The 24308-nt window shown below is 40.7% G+C and overlaps 1 protein-coding gene across 3 annotated transcripts in view; it reads left to right on the top strand.

Moving 5' to 3' along the window:
• The window catches only part of DNAH14 (dynein axonemal heavy chain 14), a 215191-nt gene that overhangs the window by 76908 nt on the left and 113975 nt on the right, over nt 1-24308 (top strand). For all 3 annotated transcript variants that reach the window (XM_075863387.1, XM_075863386.1, XM_075863388.1), the window contains exons 22-34: nt 3392-3513; nt 4780-4951; nt 6363-6467; nt 6557-6675; nt 6768-6842; nt 8962-9049; nt 11901-12155; nt 13618-13845; nt 16057-16110; nt 17940-18085; nt 18950-19018; nt 22007-22193; nt 23737-23816. In XM_075863387.1, coding sequence (XP_075719502.1) covers nt 3392-3513; nt 4780-4951; nt 6363-6467; nt 6557-6675; nt 6768-6842; nt 8962-9049; nt 11901-12155; nt 13618-13845; nt 16057-16110; nt 17940-18085; nt 18950-19018; nt 22007-22193; nt 23737-23816 — 1700 coding nt within the window. The remainder of the gene's footprint in view (nt 1-3391; nt 3514-4779; nt 4952-6362; nt 6468-6556; nt 6676-6767; nt 6843-8961; nt 9050-11900; nt 12156-13617; nt 13846-16056; nt 16111-17939; nt 18086-18949; nt 19019-22006; nt 22194-23736; nt 23817-24308) is intronic.

Below are 24308 nucleotides of genomic sequence, written 5' to 3'. Positions count from 1 at the left end.
AAGAGAGAAGATGATAGAGACATAAGAGAAAAGAGGGAAAAGAAAAAGAAGAAAAACAAAGGGGGGGGAGGGGCGAGGTGGGGGAGAAATAAAACGGTGAAAAACCATATGCATCATATAGGGAGAGGAACATAAATTGCAGGTGCACATACGAAATCCAGGGAGAACAGATTTTCATAGATTTAGCATGTGTCTGTGACGATACTGGTAAATTTCTCGTTAATTAAAAAACAATATAACCAATGAGGACGGAAGATTTTTTTCCAGGCTCGGGTAATAGTGATGTAAAAGAATAGAACAGAACATTAAAGATAATAGTGTATGTTGGGACGAGGGTGGTTTTAAAATGAAGGGGGGGAGGGTTTCCCAAAAATTATTTCTGAGGTGCACATGGAACAAGGAAAGAATTAGCCCATACACCCTAGGCCAGAGCCAAACCGGTGTTGGACACGACCACCAAATTTGGGACACATCACCTTGGTGGAAGCACTGGGGAGCCTTGGCCATAGGGGAGGGCACCAGGTACCAACATATCAGTACTTTATAAGCCGATTCGATGGTCATGGTGTTGATAGATTAAGAGGAGACATAGGACCAGGTCCAATCGGCCTCATCAATGGACAACCTCAAATCAAGATCCCATCATAAAACCTATTTATGAGTTGTGTGAAAGGTATTATTAAGGGAAGAGTAAAGAAGAAGAATTATCCCCCTTGACAACGGAGAATGAAGACATACGGACTCTAAACTCACTTTTTAACTATTTTTATGTCTTTTTTTTTTATTATAAAGAATTGGTTAAAGATGATTTTTTTTTTATACATTTATTTATTGGTCTATCACAATTAGTTGATTGGTGTAAAAAATAACCTAAAACAAAAATAACCTTTCTATATGTGTTGCAGGAGGCATGTCCAGCTAAGCCACACCCATTAAAGTAAACCCCACCCCATTTTGTTATTTCCCCAAAATAATAATACATGGATTAGAAGCAGATCGACCCTTGTTTAGCCTATAAAATAAAACTTTTAGTTTTTTTTTCTCATGCGTTGCTAGTTTTAGTTTGCTTTCCAAGGGGTTGCTCAGGATTAGAAATACATGGCAGCTTTCTTCCAGAAACAGCGCCACACCTGGGTTGTGACTGGTATTGTAGCTCATCTCCATTGAAATGAATGGGGCTCAGCTGCAATACCACACACAACCTGGTGTGGCGCTGTGTTTGGAATAAAGCTGCCATGTTTTTCTAATTCTGGCATTTGCTACTGATTTATGCAAATATATATCGCTAGGTACACGCTAATACTTTTTCTTTATTTTTTTTAAATTCTCTTTGTATGGATTTTTATCTGAAGATTACTGCTTACCGAGAAATTTTCTGAAATACATTTCGCAGCCGTTCTATGTACTCATTACACCTTCATAGGCATTTTGGGGCAGGTTTGGTATTAATGAGGCTTTTAATGTAACGTACAAAATTATTTTATAATTAAAGTTTACCCCACACAGGAATTTTGGAATCTAGTCGGCTTTTTACACCATTAGCGCAGAAAATGAGAGAAATTCTCAGGAGAGGAATTGGCTGATGATATTCTTTAATATAATGAATATAATCTCTGGTAATGAGTCGTTAGTGCGCAGGTTGTAAGACACAAATGTCTTTTATTACATCTAGAAATACACAGTTCTGTATAAAACTTCTACTACAGACCAGTAATTGTACTCACATAACAAAAAGTCTACGATTATTTCTTCTATGGCCTCAGGATGTATTTTTATGTATTTAAAATGATATGAATGTATACATGACAAGGGGGTTGTCTTTGTGAAGCTAGTCGCCACGATCAGGACCGGCTCCTGGTTTATGTGGGCCCCTTTGCAGGGGAACTCACGGGGCCAGTAAAATGCCAAAAATCTTTACTTTGTGCCCCCATATAGACGTTAGGCCCTGTTTGTGCCCACATATAGAAGTTAGACCCCCAGTTTGTACCCCCATAAATTTAATGCCCTCTGTAGATACTGCCACACAGCCCCCTCCTTCCAGGTAGTGCCACACAGCCCCTGACGTCAGGGGCAAACCCGGAGCCATAGTCCCGGGCAGAGCACTAATTGCACTCTGCCTGGGAGTGGCGTAGCTAAAGGCTCATGGGCCCTGGTGCAAGAATTCAGCTTTTGACCCCCTACCCCTCCCCAACACCACCAGACCCCTGCGCACGCCTAAGCCCAGCTGCCTTGCCTGACAGACCCCATGAATGCCCCCACAGTATAATGCCCCCATAGCTGCCCCCCACACAGTATAATGCCCCCAATAGCTGACCACCACAGTATAATGCTCCCATAGCTGCCCCCACACAGTATTATGCCCCATAGCTGCCCCCCACACAGTATAATGCCCCCCCATTGCTGACCACCACAGTATAATCCCCCCTATAGCTGCTCGTGGCCCACAATTCCGGCTTTTTCTAACTCCCGACTGTTATCGCTGGGGGAAGCCGCGTCTAACTATACATTTCCCCAGAGGATGCAGGCGAAACGTAGCATTACATGCCGGCCATTGAAATGATTGGCTGACCATATAATGCATGGGCAGGACAGGTCCGCCAGCGTGGGAGTCGTTTTCCGTTCTAGCTCATAGGAGGGGGTCCTGAGCAGCGGACCTCCCTTTATGATGTCCATATGTCGTGAGACAACCCCAATGATGCTTAGTGATGTAATATGCTTGTGCAGTATGCATTAGCTTTACCAGCTAAATGTACAGCCCCCATAGACTTTTAGGGGGTCTTAATATACCACTATATGCCTCCAATCTCATGTTTTTTTGTATTAGATTCTGTATGGAAAAAAAAAAATCAGACGCCATATTATGGAGTTATTCACACCTAGTTGCTTAGCATTGTTTCTAGGAGAATTCTGAACGACACACCATACAGCGACGCACAGAGTACCTGCAGCGCTATAGTAAGGGACATTGTGGCTCCTTGATATGCCCCTCCTTGATTGTCACAAAGGAAGCCCTGAGGGCACAATTACCAGGGTCGTCAGGCAGCCCTTGGTCTAAAGAGAGGAGCAGCAAAGAGTGACCCACATTCTGAAGCAGTCATGTAATACCACATTTCTCCTGTAGCGGCCGCTGTAGAAAAAAAATATGTGGTTGCTCGCAGCTTCCATCTGCAATAATATCGATCGCCACAGATTACAGCTGCTGGACCTTCAGAAATCAGTTGATTGCCAGTGGGTCTCTATTTAGAGAAGGGTTGGACAAATGTGACAACCCTTTTAAATCTCGAATAGGTTTTTTGAGACTAGACAACCCATTTAAGCAGAAACACAGCGTTCTTTGTGATTTTCTGGTTGAAAGAACTCAAATAATTTCTCCTCATTGGTCTTGTTTCAGAATACGGTTGACGAATGGGATAGAAAACTGAGTCTCTTCTCCCGCACCATGGAAGAATGGATGATGTGCCAGAGAAACTGGTTGTATCTGGAGCAAATATTCCTGGCATCTGACATCCAGAGGTATAGGCGATCAGATCTTTTTAGGCATATGCCGTAGAGGATCATACAGCATGTTAGCAATGCTTCTACCTTCATGTCAGGACTGCGACATTGAACTAATTCAACCATTTTTAGGGAATTACTCTAAGACTCTCACCAACTCATGGCTTCTGTTCATAATGGAGCTATGACGGATCCCAACAGATCCTAAAGGGTTCCTTTGAATTATAGTTGGGTCAGTCGGGGTTCCGGTATCTTTGATGGTAAGGATAGAGTTGTAGACTACACTCTTCTTGCCCTCAAAGAGAATGGCCACCGGAAAAAACGGCAGTGTGAACGGGTCCTAACATAGATCAGTAAGTGGCAGAAAACTGGGAATACCCTTATTTGAACTGCTGTAACATCTCTGATTATCCACCCACTAGTCAGGGCCGGCTATCCACAAGTCCACGTGATGCCTTTTTGTAATTGAAGGAGTGAATTAATACATCTTACAGTTGTCCACTAAAAGAGTCACAGATATTTACATACAGCTGTTGGTAGGTACCAGGCAAATCCGAGCTGTTGCCAGAACCTGCTTGGCATCGGGGGCCCATACTATACTGGTCAAACCTGTTTGTCAAGCCAAGGTGTCCCTGGTGTCAAGGTTTCTGTTTTTAGATACAATAAGCCCCCCCCCTCCCGTTGCACTCACGGAACGTCCTCTCTGTCTGCTTAGTTTCAGGTGAACGGGAGGATCTGCCCCGTCTAAACAACAGGGAACAAAATATTTATGAAATACGGATGTAGCCATCTTTATCTTGACTCTAATAATTTGCTACAGCGTGATATCACACAACAAAAGCCATTGAAAAAGTCAAATGAAAGTTTCTTGACACAGTATTTAATGCATTAAAAGACAAGATATAGATGGCTACATCGGTACACGATGGATTAATTGCTATGTGCTGAAGTACAGATGTAGCCAAGTTTATATTGACTCTGATAACTTGCTGCAGTGTGATATCACACAACAAAAACCATTGAAAAAGTTAAGTTCAAGTTTCCTGCCGCTGTGAATTTAATGCGTTAAAAGTCACGAAAAAAGAGGGCTACATCTGTACACCTTCATACATGCTTTGTAAGATGGATTTTTCCAGAAATAGCACCATCTCTGTGGTGGGCTATGTCTGGTATTGCAGCCCTATACAAATATATACCGGGCACACTTGGGCTTAAGGAGAAATTTGACATACGTGTATATCAATATATTATGACTTTGCTTGGTACTATCTGTATCCTTATTAGGCAGCTCCCGGCTGAAGCCAAACTTTTTGGCCAAGTGGACAGTTCATGGAAAGAGTTGATGAGCCAGATAAAAGATAGACCTAATGCGCTCCGAGCCGCCACTGCGCCCGGTGTACTGGAAATTCTACAGACAAACAATAATCACCTTGAGAAAATTCTAAAATGCCTTGAGGTAGGTGGGAGGCCAAAAACTTTACTCTGAGGTCTCTTGTGTGCAGCACTTCCCCCAAAAATCCAACAACAATCCTCTTTAAAAGGTTTTTCATGTATTTAAAGGGATCGTCCAGTTTAGAAAACCCATTTTCATATATCCTATTAGGATAATCTGAGTTAATAGAGGGGGGTCCTTTGTTTAGGATCCTCATCTCTTGACCAGAGTGGAGAGCGTTTACATAGAGCGTCTCCCTCTCTGGAGGACCCGTCCTGTCCTGTATTACACAGACAACACATTGATATGAATAGGCACTGTGTAATGCATAGTTTCTCCTGTGGTGGCACTGCAGGGAAATTGAACACTTACTGCCAGGTATCCACGCAGAGTACAGCTGATCGCTGGCGTTCCTAGCAGGGGGATATATTGTGATCTTCTTATTGTCAATAGACCCTTCTAAAGGGGGTTTTACACTGGCAGATTATCGGGCAGACGAGCGTTCATATATTGCTTGTTGCCGATAATTGTCCTGTGTAAACGGGAACGATCAGCAGATAAACGAGCAAACGCCCGATCATCTGCTGGTCGTATCGTTTAAAAAAAGTAAAAGATTATCATTGTCAGCAGCACATCTTGGTGTGTAAACAGGGAGACGCACTGCCGGCATGATGATAATGGATGGGGACGAGCGATCGGTGTAAGGACCGCTCGTCCCCATCCATAGCTCCGTGTGACAGGAGCAAACGAGTGCCGATCAACGATGTCTCATTGATCGGCGCTTGCTGCATCAGCCAAGTAGGGATTGTCCAACGCAGAGAACTTCTTTAATCGTATATTATATAAAGATCCTTATATGGTAAAATAAATATGGGTTGTCCCCTTGAAGGTTTTCCCATAGTGGTCTACAAACTCTGGATCTCCAGCTGTTGCGAAACTACAACTGCCAGCATGGCCTGATAGCTAAAGGGTGGTGAGCGTTGTAGTTTCGCAACAGCTGGAGAGTCACATGTTGGAGACCACAGCCTTACATGTTCTCATGAATAACAAAGGCCATCTGCCCAACATTGCCACAATCTTTGGACAATACAATGTAGGGGTGCACAAGAGCTTAACGCCTTCCTGGAAAGATTAGGACCAAGATGGAAAATCTGTTCAGTAACAAATGGATGGAAGAAGTCATGACCGAGGAAAGACCATACATAGTCCAATGGTTACACATTCATAGCCACAAAAGCCAATGTCGTTTCCATTCTGTTTTCCTGTTCTTGGATTTTCTGATGGATAGGCCATCAACTTGTTCTCCCAGAATACCCCTTTAAGAGGACAGTATCATGTCTGGAGAATGTATAAGATGAGGCTGTGAGAAGTCTGTGTTGAAGACTGATCATCATTGGGCCGGTGGTAATGACCTATTGTCCGTTTTCCCTGTCAGGACTTTTTAGAAATTAAACGTAGGGTTTTTCCAAGGTTCTACTTCCTCAGCAATGACGACCTTCTCTCCATCTTGGCGGAAAGCAAGAACCCCAACGTTGTCCAGGTGAGGGATCCTTTAAAAACCTTTGGTTTTTAAATCCTTAAGAAATGTTGAGGACCATGTTGTTTCACGTGACTGTTTGTATAACGCAGCCTCATCTGGTCAAGTGTTTTGAGAACATCCAACATTTGGACATAAAACATCACCTGAACGGTCCCCCCGAGGTGGAGATGATAATATCCGCAGAAGGGGAGAAAATCTGCATGCCTAAGTATATTCCCTTATTTTATTTTAATTAGCACGACTCATTATCTGGGAACATTATGTGAAGGAAAAAAATAATAACTGTGCTGCTTTCTGTAGAAATGTCCGTGTCAGAGGTTCTGTGGAGCAGTGGCTGGGAAATGTGGAGACCTCTATGTATGATGTTGTAAAGAAGTAAGTCCTGACCTAGGTACAGATATCTGTCTTATATCTGTATTAGATCTATCTAATATATCTATCTATCTATCTATCTATCTATCTATCTATCTATCTATCTATCTATCTATCTATCTATCTATCTCATATCTATCTATCTATCTATCTATCTATCTATCTATCTATCTATCTATCTATCTATCTATCTATCTATCTATCTATCTATCTATCTATCTATCTATCTATCTCATATCTATCTATCTATCTCATATCTATCTATCTATCTCATATCTATCTATCTATCTATCTATCTATCTATCTATCTATCTATCTATCTATCTATCTATCTCATATCTATCTATCTATCTATCTATCTATCTATCTATCTATCTATCTATCTATCTCATATCTATCTATCTATCTATCTATCTCATATCTATCTATCTATCTATCTATCTATCTATCTATCTATCTATCTATCTATCTATCTATCTCATATCTATCTATCTATCTATCTATCTCATATCTATCTATCTATCTATCTATCTATCTATCTATCTATCTATCTATCTATCTATCTATCTATCTATCTATCTATCTATCTATCTATCTATCTATCTCTCTCATATCTATCTATCTATCTATCTATCTATCTATCTATCTATCTATCTATCTATCTATCTATCTCTCTCATATCTATCTATCTATCTATCTATCTATCTATCTATCTATCTATCTATCTATCTATCTATCTATCTATCTATCTATCTATCTATCTCATATCTATCTATCTATCTATCTATCTATCTATCTATCTATCTCATATCTATCTATCTATCTATCTATCTATCTATCTATCTATCTATCTATCTATCTATCTCTCTCATATCTATCTATCTATCTATCTATCTATCTATCTATCTATCTATCTATCTATCTATCTATCTATCTATCTATCTATCTATCTATCTATCTATCTCTCTCTCTCTCATATCTATCTATCTATCTATCTATCTATCTATCTATCTATCTATCTATCTATCTATCTATCTATCTATCTATCTATCTATCTATCTATCTATCTATCTATCTATCTATCTATCTATCTATCTATCTCTCTCATATCTATCTATCTATCTCTCTCTCATATCTATCTATCTATCTATCTATCTATCTATCTATCTATCTATCTATCTATCTATCTATCTATCATCTATCTATCTATCTATCTATCTATCTATCTATCTATCTATCTATCTATCTATCTCATATCTATCTATCTATCTATCTATCTATCTATCTATCTATCTATCTCATATCTATCTATCTCATATCTAATCTCTCGCATATCTATCTATCTATCTATCTATCTATCTATCTCATATCTATCTATCTATCTCTCTCTCATATCTATCTATCTATCTATCTATCTATCTATCTATCTATCTATCTATCTATCTATCTATCTATCTATCTATCTATCATCTATCTATCTATCTATCTATCTATCTCATATCTATCTATCTCATATCTAATCTCTCGCATATCTATCTATCTATCTATCTATCTATCTATCTCATATCTATCTATCTCATATCTAATCTCTCGCATATCTATCTATCTATCTCATATCTATCTATCTCATATCTAATCTCTCGCATATCTATCTATCTATCTATCTATCTATCTATCTATCTATCTATCTATCTATCTATCTATCTATCTATCTCATATCTATCTATCTATCTATCTATCTATCTATCTATCTCATATCTATCTATCTCATATCTATCTATCTATCTATCTCATATCTATCTCTCATCTATCTTTCTATCTCTTCTTGCAGCCGCTACTAGGTGGAGTTTATTATCTTACTTCTCGTGTAAGCCGCCTCTAGTATTGGCTGCAGGCAGACAGAATTTTATCATACACATCTCTATGACTATGCAGGGGTAAAGATCTATTAAGAAATAAATCAGCACAGAATTTGAGATTAACATTTAATTTAAATAAAAAATAAATAAATAACCAGATTATACAGTATAAAAATTGATTGTGCAATGAAAATAATGTCCAATTAAAATACAATAAAATACTCACATTATAAAATAATGAGCTGATAACATTTCCTTTACAGGCTGGTAAGAGCTGGAGTGCTGGACTGGGACCAGTCAGAGTTAAAGACCTGGATCCTCACCCACCCAGGACAGGTCATTCTCGTAGTGGTACGTGCCTCACCGAAAATACTGTCAATGGTACCGATCAGTGATTTATAATAAATTGTACTATTATAATGTTATATATTCCAATGTCATCAATTCACTAATAATAGGGTAAGTTCACACGTTGCGTAAATAATTCAGATTTTCCGCAACAAATTTAGTTGAGGAAAGTCTGCAGCATATTACTGTAGCAGCAAAGTGGATGAGATAGAACAAATCTCATCCACACGCTGCGTAAATGCTGAGCGGAAAAAACGCTCAAATTTATCATGCTGTGCCTTTTTTGCCGTAAATTTATGCAAAACTCCACACCCCAGAATTAAGCCAGACCCCAGACGAGACCCCAAAATTACTTCGGACCCCAAACCCCCAAATTAATCCACACCCCAAAGTTAATCCAAACTCCATACCAGATTCCAAAATTAATTTAGATCACAGAGCAAACCCCAAGAGGAATCCAGACACCAAGATCAGACTCAAATTAATCCAGACCAGACCCAAAAATAAATTCAGACTCCCAAACCAGACCCCTCTGTTTACTTACCACATCACACTCATCGGTCCTCCTCAGCTCCGTGCGCTGCTGCACCAGGTCCTGACGCCATTTAGAGCCCAGTGTGGCAGCGCCATTAGCTGAAGAGGACACGGCCCAAGAGCGGTAAGTAAATGTAGAAGTTACTGCAATAACTGGGGGCCATGTAGTCTCACCTAATGGAAACCACACAGGGCCCCAGTTACTACAGCAACTCTGCTGATGGACAGACATAGGGAGGGGTTTGGGGCCGGGCCGCAACTGTGACCACTGTGACCCCCTATAACTATGCCACTTCTGATGGGAATATAAGGCTGTGATCGTACGTTGCGGTCAATTTATGTTTTCGCCACGATATTCGCACAATCGCTGCAAAATGCTGCAGTTTAGACACGATTTTCCCAAATTCGCTAGAAAAACACAAATTGACCGTGATGTGTGAACACAGCCTAATCCTCCCCTCCATTGCCCTGCAAATCCAACAGCATAATGTACTGAGGTATCCGGCTTGTTGTGCAGCAGGAAGGAGCTGCAGGAAATCTGATGTGTAGAATAAGTTATATAAATACATACATAGATATACATACCATACATTCATACATACATACATACATATACATACCATACATACATAGATATACATACCATACATACATAGATATACATACCATACATACATACATATACATACCATACATACATAGATATACATACCATACATACATAGATATACATACCGTACATACATACATATACATACCATACATACATAGATATACATACCATACATACATAGATATACATACCATACATATACATACCATACATACATAGATATACATACCATACATACATACATATACATACCATACATACATAGATATACATACCATACATACATAGATATACATACCATACATACATAGATATACATACCATACATACATAGATATACATACCATACATACATAGATATACATACCGTACATACATACATATACATACCATACATACATAGATATACATACCATACATACATACCATACATATACATACCATACATACATAGATATACATACCATACATACATACATATACATACCATACATACATAGATATACATACCGTACATACATATACATACCATACATACATAGATATACATACCATACATACATAGATATACATACCGTAAATACATACATATACATACCATACATACATATACATACATAGATATACATACATAGATATACATACATATACATACATAGATATACATACATACATAGATATACATACCATAAATACATACATACATAGATATACATACATACATACATACATAGATATACATACCATACATACATATACATACCATACATAGATATATATATATATATATATATATATATATACTAGTCCTTCTCAATGAATTAGAATATCATCAAAAAGTTAATTTATTCCAGTAATTCAATTCAAAAAGTGAAATTCATGTATTCTATAGATTCATTACACACAGAAGGATCTATTTCCAGCATTTTTTTTCTTCTATGGGGTTTAGGTCAGGTGAGTTTGCTGGCCAATCAGGTGCAGTGATACTGTGGTTATTACACCAGGTGTTGGTACTGTTGACAGTGTGGGCAGGTGCCAAGTCTTGCTGGGAAAACTAAATCCGCATCGCCATAAAGCTTGTCAGCAGAGGGAAGCATGGAGTGCCGGGAAATGTCCTGCTAGACGCTGCGCTGACTCCAAACCATCACTGACTGCGGAAACTTCACACTGGACCGTAAGACACTTGGATTGACGCCTCTCCACTCTTCCTCCAGACTCTGGGACCGATATTTCCAAATGAAATGCAAAATTTACTTTCATCTGATAACAGGACTGTGGACACTGAGCAGCAGACCCGTCATTGTAAAGCCTTAGGAAACCTTTACAGGTGTTTTGTGTTGATTCGCTGGTTAGAGTGTCACACCACGAGTCTACAATCTTCAACTTTTACCCAATTTTTTAATTTTCTGAAAGACTAAATTTTGGGTTTTCATTAACTGTTACCATAATCATCAACATTAAATGAAAAAAACGCTGGAAATAGATCACTCTGTGTGTAATGAATCTATAGAATATATGAGAGACACTTTTTGAATTTAATTACTGAAATAAACTTTTTGATTATATTCTAATACATTGAGAAGGACTAATACATACATAGATATACATACATAGATATACATACATACATACATAGATAGATTTTCATACATAGATATACATATAGGTACTTATGATGTCATTGTCATGTTTATATATTTATTTCAGAGCCAGATAATGTTCAGTAAGGACTGTCTTAAAGGTTTCTCTAGTGAAGATCCAGAGACGGAGCTGAGAAATGTCCTTTCCACCCTGGAGAAACATCTTGGTGAACTGGCAGAACTGACTGTAGAAGTTCATCTTCTCCACCAGAAGAGATCCCTGGAGGCTCTCCTCACCCTGTATGTGCACTGTAGAGATGTCCTGACCCAATTACTAAGGAACAAGGTGTTTACTGCTGAAGACTTTGAATGGACAAGGCAGGTTTTACCAGATTATGTTCCTTTTAAAATAACATTTTAGACAATTTCTAAAGGGGTTGACCCAAACCGTGTCCACCCTACCCTATTAGCACATATGGCTGTCATAGAGGGAGGGCCCTTCTCAGTACCCAATGTACTGGGTGTTGAGCGTCTGTATAGACAGTGTAGCAGGGGGTGTGCTATATGGCTGCTGCACTGAATGGGAGTTAATTGACAGAGAAATGTTATAAGTATTACAGTCTCCAGGAAGAGATGGATGGTGTATAACCCCTTCGACCAAAGAACTGGGAGTGATAGGTAATCTACATACAGAACCTGTCCTGCCTTACCCAGACCTCCAGCAGTACTTGCTATAATAATAATGAGATGACTCTGCTGATCTGTCCCCAGTCTACACAGCAAAGTTGACAAGAGCGCTACAGAAACAGGGTGCTGCCTATTGTATCTGCTCAAATGGCCCGTTGAAAACAGATTACAGCAGATCTCTGGGGTTCTTAGCAGCTGGACTTTCTGTGATCAGCTTATGATCAGGGAATTCTTATAATAAAAAGGGATTGTCCAAAGCCGAGAACCCCCTTGAAGGCCTTATATTATGCCCACTTATTTTCTGACCAAAAAAGTGAGGGAAACTGAAGCTTTTTCCCAGGGACCCTGACAGCAGAGGACCCCTGTGCAAGAAGCGTGTGTCAGCCCCCATTACGAAACACTCACACACTGGTCATATGGCATGCGCACACCACACACATTCTAGACATATGCCGCACACACGCGACGCACGCTGGGCACATGCCATACGCTTCAGATAACGAGCTGAAGAAATAATTACTACATCTGGCATCTACATTCAGGGAACGTTTTGTCTGATACATGGAGCTCGCTATGTTCACAAGGACGCAGTCATGCTTGAACTGGAAAGGGCCGAACCCCAAAATGTTATCACAAATTTGAAAGCTACAATTCTGTAAAATGTTTTTGTATGCAATAGCATTAACCCTACACTTCAAAACCCTAAAAAGAAACACCTCCAGACCATTATCCCTCCTTCGTCAAATGTTACACTAGGCACTATGCATTCTGGTAGGTAGCGTTCTCCTTACATCCGCAAAAACCCAGATTCCTCCATCAGACTGCCAGATAGTGAGCCGTGATACGCCCTCTAGAGAACATGCTGCTCCAGAGTGCAGTGACGACGTGCTTTACACCACTCCAGCCGCCGCTTGGCATTGTGCATGGTGATCTTAGGCTTGTGTGCAGGGACTATGGAAACGCATTTCATGAAGCTCCGGACACACAGTTCTGGTGCTGATGTGACTTCCAGAGACAGTGTGGATCTCTGTAGTGAGTGATGCACCAGAGGATAGGCGATTTATTCCCATGCTCCTCAGTGCTCAGTGGCCGTTATTTATAGAAGAAATCTGGCGATTGATACCACAATGTAAGAACGTTCCCTGTGTTGCAGGCAGCTTCGATATGAATGGAACAAACAGAATAACTCATGCTACGTGGTACAGGCCGGAGCCTCCTTCATGTACGGTTATGAGTATCTAGGCTGTTCTTCTCGTCTGGTCATAACACCCCTCACCGACCGCTGCTGGCTGACGTTGACTGGAGCTCTGGATCTGCATCTTGGAGGATCACCAGCAGGACCAGCCGGAACCGGAAAAACAGAAACTGTCAAAGATCTAGCCAAAGTAATCCTCCAGATAATATAGTATGGGACTAAATCCTGCAGCTGGAAATAGATCATAGGAGTAATACTGGGCTGTCAGTTCACCCAAAATCACTCTTGTTCACTATTAGGCTGGATTCACACGAGCATGTTCGGTCCGTAAAGGACGGAACGTATTTCGGCCGCAAGTCCCGGACCGAACACACTGCAGGGAGCCGGGCTCCTAGCATCATAGTTATGTACGACGCTAGGAGTCCCTGCCTCTCCGTGGAACTACTGTCCTGTACTGAAAACATGATTGCAGTACAGGAGAGTTGTCCTGCAGCGAGGCAGGGACTCCTAGCGTCGTACATAAGTATGATGCTAGGAGCCGGCTCCCTGCAGTGTGTAAGGTCCGGGACTTGCGGCCGAAAGACGTTCCGTCCTTTACGGACCGAACATACTCGTGTGAATCTAGCCTTAGGGCTTGTCCACACACACAGAACGGAATTGCTGCAGAAAATGTCTGCAGCAATTCCGTTGATAGTCAAAGGCTTTCCGGTGCGGCAAAAACGCACCATTTCCTGCGGTTTTTACTGCGGAAAATGGTGCGTAAATTGCTGCGTTTTTCCCAATGCTGGGAGATGGTGACGTCTCCTCTGGAAAAACGCAGAAATTCTGCACACTCTCCGTAACAGGATTTGTCATACTGCGGTCCGAAAAATTTGCACCGCAGGTCCATATCGGCTCGGAAATTTTACGCAGCATGTGGATGAGATTTGTTAAATCTCATCCACTATGTTGCTACTGTATTCTGCTACGTTTTTTCTGTCCGAAATTGCGACGGAAAAAAACGCGGCAATTCAGCAGCATGTGGATGAGCCTTTAGAGTTCAGACGTCACAGATTTGTCACATATTTTCGTTGCGGATTCTTCTATGAAAATCTGCGCCAATGTTCAATACAATACATGTTGATGGGATTCAGAAACCCCATCCGCACTTAGTGGAAAATAATTGTGCGGGTGAAATTCCATGGCAAAATCCGCATTTGTAACACATTCAGATTTTGCCATGGATTTGCTGTGAAGTCGCTGCAAGATACACAGAGGAAAAAGCTTCTTCTTGCGGATTTACCCTTAGATTAAGTAATCGCATGGAAACATCACAATCTAGACAGTATTTACATCCGATATTTGGACAGCAGCAGTTGGGACAAAAACACTAAGGCTACATTCACACGAACGTATCAGATTCACGCGCGTGAAAAACGCGTGTGAATCTGCTCTGTTATGCATCCGTGTGTTTTGAGAGGGGCATGCGTTATTCACGCACTCGCAAAGCACGTCTTTTTAAAAAAAAAATATTTAGAATTGAATTGATGCGCAAATCACGCACCATACACGGATGTGCATCCGTGTGGGGTGCGTGATTTTCACGCACCCATTTACTTCAATGGGCGATAGGTGCTTGAAAAACGCCCCAATATAAGACATGCTGTGAGTTTTACGCAACTGACACACGCTGCGTGACAACTCCTGCATGTGTGAACGGCCTCATTAAAAAATCAATGGGTCCGTGTGCTGCACGTGATTTCCCTGCGCAGCACACGGACGTTATTCACATTCGTGTGAATGGGCCCTAAAGAGTTAAGTGGAAAACCCCAAAAATTAGATTGATTTTAAATATGGCCGGCCTAAAATGTTATGTTCCCAGCACAGCTCAGAATATTCAGCCTCTACACAACATGTGCGACCAATAGAAATGAATAGGTCCGCAATTTCATCCGTAATTACGGATCCGTGTGCATGGGGCCTTAGTGGCTACATTTGGTGTCAACTACGGAGAAATCTCCTGCCATATGAACCAGATATAAAGCCTAGATGCATGTCACTGTACATACGATGGCATACTTCATCCGTAGGCCCCCAGAAAAATAATGTATACCATCTGTTTGTCCACTTTATAGGAAAGTGCAGCAGACTACGCTGTTCTATACGGTAAAAAAAAGAACACTTTTGCCATTTGTCGCATCTATAGGGTCTATGGACCCGTCCAGCATATGCGCCAGCAGTATCTCTCAGCACATATGCAGAATGTGGTGTGAACAGAGCTTAAGCTGACTAAATATTATGCTGACTTATCATTTTTTGCTGTATTATAAACATTTTTTGTATAGTAGTTCTATAATATAAGACACTATTTTATGTTATTTTTATTAAATATTTTTCATGTTTTCAACATTTTGACCCGCAGGCTTTGGGAAAACAGTGTGTGGTGTTTAACTGCTCAGAAAGTCTGGACTACAAGGTGATTGGATTCCCATTTCTGACTATTCATGGTGTGGGGTCTCACTAGGGGGAAAACTGGTCATTTGCAATGTGTGGCTAACGCACGAGTTATTAGTTCCTAATTGGTCTCGTCTTGCCCGCTATGCCCAATCACTGAGCTGCATAATGATTAGGAATAATAAATAAATAAATAAAGGTTTTAATAAATAGGAAAAAATATTATCCAACACTTCAAAAATTCATTCAGTTCGAGAAAACTAAAAGTCATCCAATCCTGTTGAAAATGGCAGTGGAGGACGAGGTGTGCACCAGATCGGTTGTGTTTTAGACACTTTTTTAAAAAATATTTAGAAACGGGAATGGCTAAGAGGAGTCCTAAAATTAGCAAAATGTATCAACGCTGAGCTATTATTTGTGGGGGTAGCGAAAATGTAACGTACGTCAGCAATGAGGGAGTGCAAGGAAAAGTGTCTGACATGTCTAGAGAGTTGCGCAACATTTATCATGCCATGTGCACAATTTTGTATATTTAGGGAGATTTGCACCATTTTCACCATAATAAAATTAGGCATTTTATGACACTATTCATAATTCTTCCCCACTGTTTTTTTTTTGTTTTTTTTCAATCTACATAAAAAGTTGAGTGACTTTGTAAATACATGACATTACTTATCTTTAACTCCTCCTGAGTTACATCCTGCATTATACTCCAGAGCTGCACTCACTATTCTGCTGGTGGAGTCACTGTGTACATACATTACTGATCCTGAGTTACATCCTGTATTATACTCCAGAGCTGCACTCACTATTCTGCTGGTGGAGTCACTGTGTACATACATTACTTATCCTGTACTGATCCTGAGTTACATCCTGTATTATACTCCAGAGCTGCACTCACTATTCTGCTGGTGGAGACACTGTGTGCATACATTACATTACTTATCCTGTACTGATCCGGAGTTACATCCTGTATTATACTCCAGAGCTGCACTCACTATTCTGCTGGTGGAGTCACTGTGTACATACATTACATTACTTATCCTGTACTGATCCTGAGTTACATACTGTACTATTCTCCAGAGCTGCACTCACTCTTCTGCTGGTGGAGTCACTGTGTACGTACATTACATTACTTATCCTGTACTGATCCTGAGTTATATCCTGTATTATACTCCAGAGCTGCACTCACTATTCTGCTGGTGGCGTCACTGTGTACATACATTACATTACTTATCCTGTACTGATCCCGAGTTGCATCCTGTATTATACTCCAGAGCTGCACTCACTATTCTGCTGGTGGAGTCACTGTGTACATACATTACATTACTTATCTTGTACTGTTCCTGAGTTACATCCTGTATTATACTCCAGAGCTGCACTCACTATTCTGCTGGTGGAGTCACTGTGTACATACATTACATTACTTATCCTGTACTGATCCTGAGTTACATCCTGTATTATATTCCAGAGCTGCACTCACTATTCTGCTGGTGGAGTCACTGTGTACATACATTACATTACTTATCCTGTACTGATCCTGAGTTACATCCTGTATTATACTCCAGAGCTGCACTCACTATTCTGCTGGTGGAGTCACTGTGTACATATATAACATTACTGCTTATGACATTTGGTTTGTGTGCTGTTTCTTTATTATGTATTCTTTTTATGGCAGTAGACATGCAGCTATTAAAAAAGTTATGCAGGATTAGAAAACCATGGCTGCTTTATTCCACAAACAGACCCCACACCTATCCATGGGTGTGTGATGTTGCAGCTCAGTTTTTCTAAAGCTGTACATTATTTAAGATTAATAGTGTAATAGTAACACATAGACTTGTATTTCAGATGATGGGGAAGTTTTTCTCTGGAATGGCTCAGTCCGGAGCCTGGTGTTGTTTTGATGAGTTTAACCGCATTGATATTGAAGTTCTTTCAGTAATTGCCTCTCAGATACATGCCATCAAAACAGCAAAGGACAGCCAAGCCATAAGGTACTGTATGCATCTAATCCTGTAAGGACCATTTAATGGAACCTGTTACCAGGACAAGCTCCTAAAGAGTAGAGCCAGGGGCATATACAAAAATCGCACGGCCCCATAGAAAAATGAGGGATCCGCCATATGTACTAAAGTAAACGTCCACCGTTCTGTTATAATCTTATAATAATTTGGTATGGGGGGGGGGGCGCTGTTTTACTGACTTGATAAATGTTAGAATTCTGGCCTCATGTGGGCACCACTAGAGGGAGCTAAGTGCATATATGCATTTGTACAGTGAGGGAACTGTATAAATCTGTATGCAGTATTCTCCCTGTAGTGGCGGCTAAAGGTAGTTGCTATGACAGTGTCATGTGCTGTCTGTGTACGGTTAATGAATTTTTATAAAATAGCAAAGTTAAGTAATGACCTACGTGTCTCCATGGTTACAGACTACAAACATACCCTGTGTAGTCTGATCCTGCAGTCATGTGTTAACTCCGCTCCCGCTGCCCCTTATTCTTGATAACCTACATACAGTAAAAGAGAGCATCAGCGGAAGAGAGTAACACATCAGTAACGCAGGATCAGAATACACATGGTTTGTTTGTAGTCTGTAACCATGGAGACACATAGGTCTACATAGCAACTGTATACAGAAAAGTGTATTATAAGTTTTTTACATTAAGACTATTGGCAAAGTTGCTTATTTTTGTATTTCAGATGCAAAGGAGCGATAAAAATAGTTTGGAACAAAATATACTCTTTGAATTATATAAAATGTTTTCTCATCGAGTTCATGTAGCAAATTTGGTAATTATTAATGCTTTCCTGCTGGCTTTTTCTGCTGAAATAATTGGGAAATAATGTTTTATGTAGGTTTGTATTTGAGGGAAGAGAGATCCGTCTAAATATGTCCTGCGGAGTCTTCATTACCATGAATCCCAGGTAGGTACAGACATGACTTTTTTGTTCCTTGACATACAGAATATAAAATATTTCTCGCACTAAATTATACATATAGGAGGAAAATTCTGCAATAATGAGTGGTGGGACTGCCCGCCCTCAGGTAAGAAGACTTAGCGGGATTTTTCTTAATGACCTTTTTTTCATTTAAGTCATGTGTTTGAGTCAGATGTACACGTGTGACTATCTCTAATAAAACCTAGAACATAATACATATCGGAATCTGCGGGTAGGTAACATTGCCTCTATTTACAGCCTGTGTCTTCTTTTCGTGACTTACTTTTTATGGAATGTGCAGAAGTTCTCAATCTCCAGTTATTTATATAACCCTCGTTGTCTATGGAAAGTTTGATACTAGGTCAGCGCATTGCTCCCACTCAAAAACTTTCCTTCCATACTAAAACCACAGAAAATGAGATATTTTAGTAGAAAAAGTTAGAATTGTTTGATAAATATGGTGATTATTAAACTTTATTTTATCATAAAGTTAAGATGTGATTAAAGAGATGTTCTCATGTTTATTTTTTATTAAAAATAGCATTTTCAGTCACAAGTTATGTGAATATCAGTAGGGCCATTACTAAGGCAACAGGGTTGACCTGGGGCTAGATATCAACATCTCTAGTAGTATAGGGTAACTGTGAACATCCCTGGTGGTTTAGGGACGTGAAAGTGTTAATGTTAACTACCTTGGTGGTCTAGGGGTTAATCATACCTGTTAACATTCCTGTTTTTTCATTGGACTGCTCTGTGAGTCAAACCTCAAAAGGGTTGGGGCTTATGTAAATTTGCATAAAGCTAGACATTTTGAAGCTGTTTTGGGGGCATCCTTGCTCAAATAGGGGGTAGAGCTTAAAATGCCTCATGATTTGGGATTAAAATCTTGGGAGATATGGGAATACTCTCTGCTTCCCTGGAGTCTAGGGTAGTAGAGTGGTTAATGTCAGCATTCCTGGTGGCCTAGGGTAGTGGAGAGGTTAAGGCTTGCTTCCGTGGTGGTCTAGGGCAGTCGAGAGGTTAATACCTGCTTCACTGGTGGTCTAAGGTTGTGGAGGGATTAATGGCTGCTTCTTTGTTTGTCTAGGGTAGTGGAGGAAACTATTCCAGAATCCCTGGTGGTCTAGGGTAGTTGAAAGATAAATGTCAGCATCCCGGGTGGTCTGGGGTAGTGGAAGGGTAAATATTAGAATTCCTAGTGGTCAAGGGTAGTGGAAGGGTAAATAGAAGAATTCCTGGTGGTCTAGGGTAGTGGAGGAAACTATTCCAGCTTCCCTGGTGGTCTAGGGTAGTTGAAAGGTAAATGTCAGAATCCCTGGTGGTCTAGGGTAGTTGAAAGGTAAATGTCATCATCCCTGGTGGTCTAGGGTAATAGAAGGGTAAATATCAGAATCGGTGGTGGTCTAGGGTAGTGGAAGGGCAAATACCAGAATCCCCGGTTACCTAGGGTAGTGGAAGTGTAAATATCGGAATCCCTGGTTGTCTATGGTAGTGGAAGGGTAAATATCAGAATTCCTGGTGGCCTAGGGTAGTGGAAGTGTAAATATTGGAATCCCTGGTGGTCTAGGGTAGCGGAAAGGTAAATATTAGAATCCCTGGTGGTCTAGGGTAGTGGAAGGATAAATATCAGAATCCCTGGTGGTCTAAGGTAGTGGAAGGGTAAATATCAGAATCCCTGGTGGTCTAGGGTAGTGTAAGGGTAAATATCAGAATCCCTGGTTGTCAAGGGTAGTGGAAGTGTAAATATCAGAATCCCTGGTGGTCTAGGGTAGTAGAGGAAACTATTCCAGCTTCCCTGGTGGTCTAGGGTTGTTGAAAGGTAAATATCAGAATCCCTGGTGGCCTAGGATAGTGGAAGGGTAAATATCAGAAACCCTGGAGGTCTAGGGTAGTGGAAGGGTAAATGTCATCATCCCTGGTGGTCTAGGGTATTAGAAGGCTAAATATCAGAATACCTGGTGACCTAGGGTAGTGGAAGGGTAAATGTCAGCATACGTGGTGGTCTATGGTAGTGAAAGGGTAAATGTCAGCATACCTGGTGGTTTATGGTAGTGGAGTGGTTAATACCGGGTGTTCAGTATCTTACTCACCTCCCCAGGCACAGCGGTCTCCTGTCTCTGACAGAAGGCTGAGTGTAAGGCGCTCATCATTCTGACTGTTGCAGGGCATTGATACGTAGGACTGCACCACCAATCTCTATTAATATGCAGGGCACTTAATCATTGCTAACCTAAGCCCGATCACTAAAGGCAGCTTATGATGTTGGCACGTGCACGCTACCCCCTTCAGTTAACGGGCCTGATGACCCTGATATCGTTTGTAGTACTTCTCCCCCACCACCACACGTTACCCAGGAAGCCCCATAGTTTGGTTTACTTCTTCTTTAGCTTATTGGATAAAGGGACAGATGGACATTGTCATGCGTTAGGCCTTATTCACACGAGCGTATTTCACGTCCGTGCTACAGGCGTTAAAACAACGGACGTCACACAGACCTATGAATTCAATGGGTGCGTGAAAATCAAAGACAGCACACGGACGCACATCTGTCCGTTATTCACTCAACAATTGCTAAAGCAATGATGAAAATAAGAAAAAACACATTATTTTGCTGACGTAAAAAACGTGTGACATACGGATGACATACGCGCGTAAAAAAACAGACACGCCCCGAAAACATATGTCACACGGAACTGCAACGCAAGAAAAACGCTGCGTTTTTTAATGCGCGCAAAGCGGACACATTTGTGTGAATAAGTCCTAAGGCCTTAGATCTATGCCTAACAATTCTATAAATAATATAAAAAAAATATATAACATAAAATACTATAATATAATATCCGGAAACATAATATTATGGACGATCGTATAATTGAATACATTGTAATACAGTATAATAGAATGAAATCTATACAGCCAAACGTTTATACTTCTTGTGTATATATGAATATTTATGCCGTCTTCTATTTCCAGATACAAAGGACGAGTTGAGCTCCCAGACAATCTGAAATCTCTGTTTAGACCGGTTGCGATGATGGTCCCCGACTACCAGCTCATTGCTGAGATAATGCTGTTCTCCGAGGGATTTAAAACTGCAAAATCTCTGTCTGGAAAGTTAGTCAACCTGTATCAGCTGGCGAGCAAACAGCTGTCTCAGCAGGTAACACGTGTCCGTGTGAGAGCGCCTGTCACCCCTCCTGACGTGTCTGTTTTAGTAGATAATTGTATTCCCCATGGAATAACTATTCAGGACCATCTCCGAACTCTGCCAGAGTTCCAGAATTGTTATTTCACGGAAAATACAGGTATTGACCAAAATAGACACGTCAGGAGAGGTTACAGGTCGTCTTTAAGTCTAAAATTGGTTTGACGAAATTCAACAATTCTACCTTAAAGGGAAAGGGTATGAACACTTTTGCAACCATTTATTGCTCCAGTGCATTTAAAATGTAAAAAAATATGATGCAACGTGGCAAAAAGTGTGGTTTACAAAAATCCTAGAATTTGTTTTTTAGATTCAGCTCTTATGCAGATCTAAATGTCTCCATGGTAACAGACTGCAAACTATCCCTGTGTAGTCTGATCCTGCAGCTATGTGTTCCTCTTTTTTTATCTCTCCTGTAGGTTATCAAGAAGAGAAGGCAGAGGAGCAACAGATGACTGCAGGATCAGACTACACAGGGTTTGTTTGTAGTCTGTAACCACGGCAACACGTAGGTCTGCATAGGAGCTGTATACACAAAATGTTGCTGTGTTTTTATTTTACATGCATTGGGTCAATATCCTTTAAACAAAATTTGTCCTTACAGGCTGTCCTCAATGTTTATGTAGCAGGCTGCTGTTCTCCGTATTTGCCGCTTGCTCCCTGCATTAATCTGAGCTCCTCGTCGTGGAGGCAGATAGAATTTCATTTAACTCTAGGTGAAGGGAAGCAGGGGATTTGGAGCTCTGTTTTGGAAAAACGGAATTCCGACATCTATAGGGCTGGCGCAGACGTGGCAAATTGGATGCAGATGTACAGTTTGGGTTCTGCACCGAAAATCTGCAACCAAGTACAGTACAATACTAGTGAATGGGGGTTTACAAAACTCATCAGGATTATAGGGCATGCTATGGATTTACAAATCCGCAGCATGCCCCTTGTGGCGCAGTTTTGCAATGCAAATCTGTACCAAAATATGTAGTGAAAAATATCTGCTACGTCAAAATGTGGCTTAAATATTATTATGAAATGAATACGCACAGAGTTCTTGACCTTCAGTATGGAGTTTAAAGGGATTGGGGGTTGTAGTCAATGGCCGCCCCTCCGGTTGTCTAGAAAAAGCCGAGTGGAACCAACAAGAGATAAGGGGGCACAGCAATTTCCTAGTCTTGCTGCCACTTTGTTCTAGCGATCAGCGGAGATCACATTGGTCAGACCCCGCTGATCGGACATTGGTGGCATATCTTAGCCACGTGCCACCAATGCGTATGACAATAGGAAGGATCAGATCATCACATCTGATACAGAGAGGTTTAGGTCATCAGAAGAGCTGGATGATCCTCCGTCAGACCGGGCATTACCGCCTTTACACATACAAATCTCGAGTGATCTGTTTGATGGTCAGATATGTTATGTGATTTCTCATTCTCTTCTGGACGCTGACCCCAGGTTTGGTGACCACTCATATATTTCTATAATGAAGCTTCTTTTTGTTTTGTAGAATCATTATGATTTTGGAATGAGAGCTATTAAGACGGTACTAGTCGTGGCTGGTCAGAAGAAGCAGGACTTGGAATCCAGGTGAGATATAAGAACAAGTGTGTATGTGGAATGTCTCCGTTTTTCTGAAGGTATAAATGTTTGTATAACTGAGGGTATGTTCACACGGCCTATTTTCGGGCCGTTTCTCGGGCCGTAGACGCCCGAAAAACGGCTGAAAAATCGGAAGCAGAACGCCTCCAAACATCTGCCTATTGATTTCAATGGGAAAAACGGCGTTCTGTACCGATGGCCTTTTTTTTACGCGGCCGTTTTCAAAAAACGGCCGCATAAAAAAACGACTGCGAAAAAGAAGTGCAGGACACTTTTTGGGACGTTTTTGGAGCTGTTTTTCATAGACTATTGAAAAAAGCTCCAAAAAAACGGGCGTAAAAAACGCAGCAAAAATTGCGAGTGGCACAAAAAAGTCTGAAAATCAGGAGCTGTTTTCCCTTGAAAACAGCTCCATATTTTGAGACGTTTTTGACTCTGCGTGTGAACATACCCGAAGGGCGGACTTACACGAACGCGATA

The sequence above is a fragment of the Rhinoderma darwinii genome, chromosome 4 (assembly GCF_050947455.1).
Source record: "Rhinoderma darwinii isolate aRhiDar2 chromosome 4, aRhiDar2.hap1, whole genome shotgun sequence".
NCBI classification, from domain to species: domain Eukaryota; kingdom Metazoa; phylum Chordata; class Amphibia; order Anura; family Rhinodermatidae; genus Rhinoderma; species Rhinoderma darwinii.
Note: the sequence above shows the minus strand (reverse complement) of the source record. Positions and strands in the feature narration are given on the sequence as shown.